Source organism: Lolium rigidum, chromosome 6 (genome assembly GCF_022539505.1).
Source record: "Lolium rigidum isolate FL_2022 chromosome 6, APGP_CSIRO_Lrig_0.1, whole genome shotgun sequence".
Taxonomy (NCBI): domain Eukaryota; kingdom Viridiplantae; phylum Streptophyta; class Magnoliopsida; order Poales; family Poaceae; genus Lolium; species Lolium rigidum.
In genome coordinates this window covers 168,710,931-168,721,184 of record NC_061513.1, presented here as the reverse complement: position 1 = coordinate 168,721,184, position 10,254 = coordinate 168,710,931, and the positions used below count along the sequence as shown (strand labels likewise).

At 44.2% G+C, this 10,254-nt stretch overlaps 1 protein-coding gene across 1 annotated transcript; it reads right to left on the bottom strand.

Moving 5' to 3' along the window:
• Nucleotides 1-1,731: 1,731 nt before the first annotated feature.
• LOC124661809 (ubiquitin-like modifier-activating enzyme atg7) lies at nucleotides 1,732-8,153 on the bottom strand. Its single transcript, XM_047199694.1, has 20 exons — nucleotides 7,957-8,153; nucleotides 7,231-7,427; nucleotides 6,836-7,027; nucleotides 6,683-6,737; nucleotides 6,479-6,573; nucleotides 5,699-5,888; nucleotides 5,509-5,626; nucleotides 5,287-5,428; nucleotides 5,001-5,150; nucleotides 4,746-4,922; nucleotides 4,353-4,538; nucleotides 4,134-4,231; nucleotides 3,845-3,992; nucleotides 3,487-3,711; nucleotides 3,245-3,394; nucleotides 2,959-3,156; nucleotides 2,704-2,883; nucleotides 2,487-2,602; nucleotides 2,223-2,370; nucleotides 1,732-2,123 (listed from the first exon to the last, which is right to left on the bottom strand). Exons 1-20 carry the CDS (start codon nucleotides 8,102-8,104, stop codon nucleotides 1,950-1,952), a joined length of 3,087 nt encoding a protein of 1,028 aa, XP_047055650.1. The 5' UTR covers nucleotides 8,105-8,153; the 3' UTR covers nucleotides 1,732-1,949.
• Nucleotides 8,154-10,254: the final 2,101 nt, after the last annotated feature.

The following is a 10,254-nucleotide window of genomic DNA, read 5'->3' as shown; positions in this document are numbered from 1 at the left end:
TGCTCCCTCTAGACACGCTAAAATTGTACGCGCTATAAAACTTTTTCCACGCGCTCTATTTTGTGCCCTCCGACACCCCAAAATTGACGCTTCCATTCGAGCGCGCACTATCGTTGTGGCTCGCGCGCGAACACCCAACCGTCGCCCGGAAATTTCCCTCGTGTCCGCGCTCGATTCCCCTTCACCTCCACGCAGTCACCGACGACATTCTAGCGATAGACGGGTCCTCAGCCACTTTGCCTACCCCTCCCTACTTGGTCCCCGCCACAGTCGGCGCAACAGTTCCGCCGTTGTCCGCGGCAAACCCTAACGCTAGCGTCGTCGTGGCCGAACTCACAGCTCGACGCCACGCCTCATGCGGCCGCCGAGGATAGGAAGTTGGCATTGGAGGAGAAGAAGGTGGCCAATGAGGAGCATCACCGCCTAGAGAAACAAGAGAGGAAGCTCTTTTGCATTAACACTTACAGCATGGATGAAAGGCAAAATGAGTACATAAACCTTGCTCGTGATGAAGTGTTGACCAAAAAAAGAATGATGGCAAACTACTTGAAGGCCCAAAGTGAAGGGATGAATGCACCGATGAGTGGCATGGAGACATGGGAGCACCACCGGGTGCATTTGGAGGCATGGGAGCACCACATGGAGGCTATGGAGGCATGGGAGCGCCGCACGGAGGGTATGGAGGCAATGGTGACATGGGACTCCAAGGCATGGGTGGCATGGCACTTGGAGGGACGAGTGCACCGATTGATCAAGTTGAAGACATGGGTGGCATCAGAGCACCGCTGGGGGATTCATGACCTCCTTGTACCAATGTTGATGCCTATGGAGATTCATCGGTTCATGCCAACACCACCGTCCAAAACTCCGAAGAAGATGAAACACAAAATGGCTATGAAGATGTTGACAAGTGATGTGTTTGTGTGTTTGAGTCAAATTTGTGTTGAACTTGGCTGTGTCGAATTATCCTTTTGCATTTGAACTATGTCATGAGATTTGGAGAGATTCGGGGCCATTTATTGGTCTATTTATTTTAACTTGTTCGATCTTGTTGATCATTGTTGGTTGTGATGAAACCTATTTGCGCCGGTGCCGCACGTTGCATTATAGCGTCTCATGTGGGTCACGCTAAAGTTTTTTTCGCCATTTTAACGCGCCGCAATATAGCGCCAACCTGGATCGGAAGCAGCCCTACAGCACAGCTCATCGTGGCATTGCTCTTCGCCGGGCTTTCATCAGTCAAGCCGTATAATTCACGTCGAGGCGCCACTGCCACTTTGTCTGCCTCCTGCTCTAAGGTCTTTTGTTTACTTCTTTTGTATTTTTCTTTTCAATGGGTATGGGGATGGGAGGGGATTTGGTGTCCACCCAATCCTCTCAAATACCTTTCCTAAAAAATACACTAGTATGATGAAGAGTTTTTGATTTAGGCAAAATGTGAGGATGGAAGGGGATGGGAGGAAATATCTCGGGATTATTTGGTTCAAAACCGGAGAAGTAAACGGACTAGTGGGGATTTTCCGGGATACAAAATAATCCCCTCCCATCTCCATAAATACCCACAAGGCCTAAATGTGGGCTTACCACGTCAAGCAGAATCTCACGCCCAGCCGAGCCGAGGGGTTACAAGTTACAACGGGTACCGTCCAAGGCTATTGCAGCCGCAGCGCGCTGCTAGGAACAGCGGCATCTGATAGGAGTACCGACTACCGAGAGAAACACAATCCATAATAATCAGAGAATATCTCGTGTAAACATTTTGAATGTTCAACCTACAAGCGTTCGACGAACCAGGATTCAGGGGTGTGCTATGATTACAGGCTAGGTGCTGAACCTGCTGAGAAAAGCTAAGTTATTTCGAGAATGTTATTTACAACCATCAATCTCGCTCATCACATTGTGTCGAAATGATATCTACACTTGTTATAGCCATGGAATCTTGTGAGGCATCAGCAGATCTCTGCAAATTCATCGTCGTCGTCGACATCATCTACCCACTCGACCCGAGAATAATCTGCGGATTTCATCAGCTCCGTCAGTCCGGTAAGGTCTTCTAGATAGGTCGGTTCCTTGATCACCTGCATCACAAAATCCATTCCTCTGCTCCTGTATTCAGACAATACCTGCCATTGTTTTTTGCACGATATCAAGTGAATGAATAAACAATACAGGTATCAGCGAAGTTTTTCAAGACAGTCATGCAACAATAAATGTTTACTTACCACGTCGGAACATGCAATACAACTGCTCGAGGAATATCCCAAGAGGGTTAGTATGTTGTAGCTCGATAGTGATCCTCGTATCTGGTGTGGCAATAGACCAAACGGACGCTCACTGGTTGTGCCAGCGATATCTGCTGAAGCATGTATCCTGCAAAATATAACAAATCAAATATCAATTTACACTGTTTCCACATCGCTGTATGTATCTGCCATCGCAACAATAATACACAAGTTCATCATATACCAAGTGGTTCAGGTGCTTACCCATCCGGATGATTTAACATTCTTGCGAAGAGGTCTGCAGCATGGCCAGATGCAATGGGGGCCAGTCCAGGTCGTGTTACTGTACACTGTTGGTCCAGAGTTCGGTTGGAGACCGACTGCATCAAAAGATCATAAAAGCATGATATATTATGGTTGTAGTAGATAATATATTGAGGAAATGAGTATAATTTAAAAAAGCTAAAGCAACAAACGTTACATCAACAGGAGCAATAACGTCGTTGCAGAAATAACAGCCCAGTCTTTTACGGTCAATAACATCTTCCGGAGACATAGTCATGGCAGGAACCACATTTGAACCTTCAGAATTTGTTCTTGGACCGGCTCCATGTCGCATGGCAAGGTAGCTATCGTATCCTAGGGCTGCAGTAATAGCAATCTGCAGTAGAATGAGAGGCATTATTAGCATATAAAGTTTTCAATGTGTACATTCAAGAATATGGACATAATTTACCTTGTTTTCATTCGCACAGAGAAGGGTTGGAAGCCACCTACTCTCCCTCGTGTCAGTCAACAAGAACACAGCGTCATGGGTAGCTACCAACTTCTGGAGTTTCTCGCAATCTTCACGCACATGATCTTCTCCATCAGATGATACAGAATGCCCTGGCATCGGTATTTCCATTTTCCAATCTTTAAAACCCTCGTCGCCCTACAACAAGACAGAAATTGAGATGGAAGTGTTGTCAAAACAGAAACAAAAATGAAAAGTACTGTTTCGAAGGGAAGTGAAATCTCACCACTGACGGATCTCTCTCCTTTAGACGCTTAAGTAATGCTGTTGCTTTTGGGGCGTTGAGGTCATCAGATGTGTAAAGTGACTGTCTTGCCAAATTTGACACAACAACACAACCACTGTCAACCACTGTTAGCTTCCGAACACCATAATCCTGAAAAATTGGTATCCAGCATGATTAACAAGATGTACACTGAGTGTATGTCTGTAATTTAACATAAAAGTAGCATCAACCATAACACTAACCATAAGAATACGAGCAACATCACACCCAAGAGTTCCAGCACCTAAAATTAAACATTTCACACCAGACAACTTCCCCGAATTTACAGGGAAGCTGGCAGGTAAATTCAAACAAGTGTCCGACTTTATCAAACTGTTAGAAATGCCTGTAAGGTCCTTCAAATATGTTGGTTGGTTGATGACTTTCATAATAAAATCCAATCTTTCTCTTCTATATTCAGAAAGTACCTGAAATTTTAGCAAGGAGAACCATCAGAATATACAAGATTCCTATAATGTATCATTGGGTTTGCTACAATCTGGAACATCAAAATCAACAAAATCTTGTAATGTAGAGCCATATGTCCTAAAATTTACTTACGACATCAGAACAGGCAGTGCAATTATTTGAGGAATTGCCTATCACAGTTGATAAAACACACTTTGGAAGTGATCCGTGCATCTGATGTGGCAATAAACCAAGTTGATGTTCAGTATCCATACCAGCAATATCTCCTGGAGCATGTATCCTGCAAGATGTATGATAGAATCCTTAAGGCATAATGTACATGGACTGATTAGTTTTATGAAGTTGTAGCTTAATCAGCTACTCTTCATCGATACCACTGACACACATACAAAAAATATCTTTCAGGTATTTAGTAGCTTACCCCTCTGGATGATGTAACATCCTCGCAAAGAGCTCCACTGCTTTGCCAGATGCAATTGAGGTCAGCCCAGGTAGTGCTACTCTTTCATTAGAGACTGACTGCAAAACAAATAAATGCAATCAAGCAAATACAAAATTAAGCAACTGGTGTCAAAATTGTAGGTATAAAGCAAAACAAAAGGAGAGCATTTCCACAAATGCAAGTCTTTATGTAGTATACATTGAAAAGGGAAGTCTTCTCATTGCAGAAACAACAGCCCAATCTTTGATGACCAAGAGCATCTTCAGTGGACAAATTCTTTGTCTGAGCAATCACGTCATCCATACCTCCACTTCTTGTTCCTGGACGAGCACCATGTCGCATGACAAGGTAACTGTCATATCCTACTGCTGCAGTGATAGCGATCTGCAGTGGAGGCAGAAGACCTTAGTTCCCAAGAGCTCACTATGTGTGTTGAAACAGAAAGATGGGGGAAATCACACTTATTTAAGTGAGCTACATGACCAGAATATATTCACTATCCACTCAAGCCGCTATGTGTTAAAAATTCTTGGTCATTATAAGCAGAGAATTATTGCAACCTCACTTATGAATAATGTGTCTGAGATTTACCTTGTTTTCATTTGCACACAAAAGAGTTGGTAACCATCTGCTCTCCCATGTGTCAGTCAACAAGAAGACCACATTACTCTCAGCTACTAATGTTTGAAGAAGCCTGCAATCATCAAGCACACTTGGAGAAACTGGATTCCCAGGCACTGGTATTTCCATCCGGATTCCTTCGACCTCCTAAATGACAGCAAGTTTTGTCAACAAGCCGATCTGTAGAGACCACAATATTCAGGAAAAAAGGTAGCAACGACTTACCACTGCACGACATCTCTCTTCTAGATGTGGAACTATTGCGGTAGCTCTCGGAACACCACAATCCTTTTCTACGTAGAGTGATTGTTTGACTAGATCAGGCATTGCAACACAACCACCATCAACCACTGTTATTTTCCTTACACCCCAGGTCTGAAAATTTGGTTCCACCACAAATAAAAGGTAGAAAAGATGTGTAAGTGCATATATCGTTGAAGTTTATTGGAAGGGATACTGTTACAGTTTGGTACATATAAACATAGATATCGCAGTAGCAGAAAGTATTAACCATGAGTAATCGAGAAACTTCACAGCCAAGAGTTCCAGCACCCAACACAAGACATCGAGTGCTACCCAACTTGTCTAAATCGACAGGGAAGTGCCGCCATCCCATAAGCTTCAAGTGCATCAGCTGTTGTTGTTCTTTCTGACTGCATATATGTTAAATAATTGAATAAAATCCCATTAGTTGCTAATGATGTGCAGAGGAAGGCAAACACTCTTCATCTACCTATCTGGGTTCATCAGTTCAAGACTGATTGAGTTCACTTTCATTTCTTTTCTGCCATCCCCAGGAGTTTCTCCTTCCCATCCAATAACTTCAGGCACATAATCAGAGCCATCCCAGCCTGTAATCGCAACCAATGTTAGAAAAACAAATTACTAGTGGGATTTTGAAGGATCCAGATCGATCATAATACCATGATGTGGTGCAAATGATGCTTCACCAATAAGTGACTTCTCTAGATCGATCCCCCCCAATCTTTCTCGGTAGCATAAGAACTGAACTTTCTCGATTTTCCACCGCAGGCTCAGGAATACAATGTAGTTTCTAAGAGCCCAACCAGGGTAATCTTGATGACATCCATGATCATAAAACCCAAAAAGGAGCTGCATTAAAAAATAATAGTTTCAAGAAATGAGCAATGCATACTCGGAAAGTTCTAGAAATATTGAGAAAGTTGCAAGAAGCTTCTATAATATTTTGGCGTATTATATATGATAATGAGGATGATTGTGGAGAATTCTGAAGTAAAGATATTACCCACAGTAGGGCTTGGATAGTTTCGACATATCACTAATCAACATTGTAAAACTACTTTTTAGGTGACCTCCCCTCCCACTAAGGCAAGCACAGAAAATAATAGGAGCTACAAATATGAAATGTTAGAATGGCCACAAGAGAGCCATAGTGTAGAGATAGAAAGCTACTAATATGTGTGTATGTTGCACTAAGTCTGTAGTAAATAAACTAAATAAAGAGCCAAATTGTCCTTCTTATGAGAATGTAATCTCCACGTGTGTGGACACTCACTTGGTTTGTATAGTAAGGAGAACCATTGATATTTTACGCTACACATCTATACACACAAAAAAGAAAAAAATAATACAAAGTTTAAAGTAAGAGATCTCGTCAATAACATAGCAAATATGTGGTCGCAAAATAAATCCATGACATACGATCAATGACACAAACGTACCTTTTGGCCACCACCCCGACGATCTTTCCAGTCCTTAAGTTGTCTTACAACAACTGAAGAATCTGAGGATATATCGACCCAAAAAAACGGATGAACTGCAAAAAAGATTATCCGTTCCAACAGAAGTATATAAAATTAGGGAAACATATCCAAATTAAAACATGTTGTGACATACGAGTTTGAGATGACAATCATTTCTCAAACCTGTTGTTTCATTTGATTCACACCACTCTTTCATTGATTTAGACAAAGATATTGCCTGAAAAGCAAATCAATAACATTTACTACCAACCATAAAAAGATTGAAGAACAAAAATCTACTAATAATATGTAATATTAGGTGCACAAGATCAGGACCTCTTCTTGGCTGAGCACCTGTGAGGCACTATGCAGGCTGAGCAAAGTCATATTAGAGTTCAAATCCAACGAGGGAAACGCAACATTGTAATAGAGCTTCCAATTCTTCAAGTCCGCAAATGATATCACAAGAAATCTTAATAGCAGAGAAGGACACTCTTCTATTTTACCGGATAGAATGTCATGCAAGATCTGGATCCACAATACATGCAACAAGGAAATGAGAAAACAATATAAGTTGAAAAGGGTATAGATTAACAAATCTCATACTCCCTCCGGTTCAAAATAATTGCCCAAAAAATGGATGTATCTACACACTCAAACATGTCTAGATACATCCACTTTTGGGAAATTATTTGAACCGGAGGGAGTATCAAAGTTGAAACAATATGTACCTTCTTTCCTTCTTCTCTGAGTAGAGACGCCACATCAAGATTTTGGAACCCCAACATGTTATTAGTATTTATGAGCGTCCCTGGTACTGGACAATTGTTCCTAGAGCCAAGTGAGTTGACAGATGATGGGGCTAGCGATTTTTGAAGTAGGCTGAAGCGGGCCGAAAGTTTTGGGTGAGTGCATGCAGTATAGTAGCCTAGCACAAACCAAATATGTTAGTATATTAAAAATACATCTGAAACAACAAAAATAAAACTACACATGCCACAACACGCATAAACAGTCCAACTAGAAGATGGAAAATTCACAAAATTGTACTGTAGTACTTTGTGGAAATCACAAAAGTTGTTTCCTGGATAACATTTTAATGTTATGTGTGCCCACAGCAGAGTGCCCACACAGAAAGAGCAAGCAGCAACTACACCAACAATTTCTGATAGGCAATTGATCTTAGCACAGGCCAAAACTGAAAACCAACTGGAACAGATATTGCTACGAAATTGGCCAAAAAGAGCACCAATTTCAAGCAGCATTAGGAGCAAACCTTACAGCGCAAGCAAATCTTAAGGCGCAGGCAAAATCTAAGCAACATTGCGTCCATAGAACGCCTCCAACTCCAGCAGTAGCCACAGCTAGGATCCGACGCACATAATCGATAACCTTCTCCCGCCCTAAATCGATAGAACAGGGAGAGAGAGAGAGGGGATGGGGGAGAGGACGCTGACCAGTGATGGGGATGGGGGAGTCGTCGGTGCCGAGGACGTCGAGCTTCAGGTCGCGGAGTTCCTTCCCGAACGCCGCCGCTACGAAGCTCTTGATGGCCTCTACTTTGAGCGGCCGCGGCCGCTGCCGTACCTCCGCTTTCGCCGCCATCTGCCGTCTCCTTTTTTTCGCCGGCGATCGGTTTTGCAGGCTGCTTCTGCTCTTTTTTACCTCTTAGTACGGAGTATAATTTTTGTTGTTGGATAATCCTTTGGCCTTTACAACTGGCGGAGGGTTGCTTTGGCTTATGTACAAGTACAACTGCTGCGCACGGTATTGCGTGTCGTGAAGGAATCGGAGAAGACCGAGGACCGGCGATTTGCACGAAAATAACCTAAAACTGAAAGAAAAGCGCAGACTGACCCTCCGGCGAAACTATTTCACCAATCTAACCCTTTTGTGTGGCGCCCCTCACACCGGCGTCACACATGCCAGTGTGGCGCCCCTGCCGCTAGCGCCACAGACCCATCTGACGTGGCCCGTCGACGCTGAGCTGGTGATCCCGATCCGACGTGGCAGCATGTGTGGCGCCGCTCTCGCCGGCGCCACACGTTGAAAGTGTGGCGCCCCTGGCAAGGGCGCCACACATCCACTTAAGTTTGGCCGCGCGCGCCCGGCCCGGCCCGACCATTTCTTCCTTTCTCTTCTTCGCTCGGTCAAGAACGAGGAGGCGGCCGGCTCTCTCTCTCCCTCCCTCTCCCCCGCCAAATCCACCACCAAATCGTCGGATCCGTCCGTGGAGATCGTTCCCAAGTCGTTGCTTGAGGTAATCTCCTCCGTTCCCCCTCTTTTCATCCATTGATTTTGTGTATTTGCTCCAATCTATATGTGGAACCCTAGATGTGGATTTGGTTGATTTGAGGGTGAAGATGGATTTGGTTGGATGTTAGGGTTGTTGAAGTAGGAGAAATGGTAGTGTGCTAGTTTGTATGGGTAGATTATGTTGATTATGGTAACTAATGAACACATGTGTGTATGTGTTGTTCCCATTATGCTAGGGGGATGGAAAGAATTGTTCATGTTCATCATGTGGATAAGGATGCTTTCTTGAAGGGAAACATAGAGCCGGACCCGGAAGAGGTTGACTTGGTGTTTGACCTTAGCCCTAGCTTTGCGGAGGTGGTAGCACAAGTTAGGGTTAAGTTGAATTGGAATGAGCCAAATGATGGTGTTGAGTTAGAGGGAAGGCATAATGTGGGGTTTGGAATGCACACCCGTTGGAAGACAATGCGTATCAACTCCGAGCAACGTTGGTCCGTTTACAAGGAGACGGTGGCCGGGTCACAAGATAAGGCTTTGGAGTTGTTTGCAACCAAGACGGTTGATGCTCGTATCGAGCTTGACCTTAACCGTCCCTCCTCCCCCGTTCGAGAGAGGAGTCCACCACCCATGAGCCAAGAAGAAGCCACCCAATCTCCCATTGCCCAACAACCTCCGTTGGATAATGAGTATGACGAGCATGACGATGGTGATGATTGTTTCGAGATGAATGGCAACAATCTCGGTGATTTGGATAAATATTGGACGCAAGAGGAGATGGACCACTCCATTCCTTATTCCCGATGCTATGCGTCGGACTCGGATGATGATGGACCCGAAGAGGAGGTTGACGAGGATGGCTTCACGGCTAAGGAAGCCGAAAGAGCCGAGATCTTCAAGAAGGTAACCGGACGGGATATCCGGGTACCATTGTTCCGTGATGTTAGTCTTGCGGATGGATCCATGGTTGATGGTGGCAAAAGTTTACTTCTTGGAGCTAGGCCAATATCCAAGAGAGATGTGGAAGCTAGGACGTCTATGATCTCTAAAGGGCTCACGTTTGATACCTTCTTGGAATTGAAGATATGGTTGAAGGAGTTCTCCATTAAGCATCATCGCCCTTACATTGTTGTTCACTCGGACTTGAAGACGCGGTACACGCTAAAATGTGTGGATAAAAGGTGCCCATGGGTTGTCCGTGCAAGACCTTTCAAAAAGGGCCCTCTTGGCACATAACAAGCTGTGTAGCCACTCACATGTGTCGGGGGCCGAAGCTTGATGGCAAGGATGCGCAGCCGGACCACCGTCAACTCACATCCGAGTTCATTGCATACAAGCTCTCGGCGGAGATATCATCACTTCCTATCATGAGCATTAAGTCCGTGCAAGATACGGTCAAATCCCGGTTTGCCTACGACGTCAAGTACGGGAAGGCATGGAAGGCCAAACAAGCCGCATTCAAGATGTTGTACGGTGATTGGGAGGAAGCATACAACCGAGTC

Bases quoted from the DNA above. Each gene is read 5' to 3' on its own strand.
- LOC124661809 (XM_047199694.1), bottom strand. From the start codon at position 8,104: ATGGCGGCGAAAGCGGAGGTACGGCAGCGGCCGCGGCCGCTCAAAGTA. The intron at 6,574-6,682 runs GTTTGAGAAATG...TCTTTTTTGCAG, and splicing joins TGAATCAAATGAAACAACAG to TTCATCCGTTTTTTTGGGTC. The intron at 5,889-6,478 runs GTACGTTTGTGT...TTTTTAATGCAG, and splicing joins GTCGGGGTGGTGGCCAAAAG to CTCCTTTTTGGGTTTTATGA.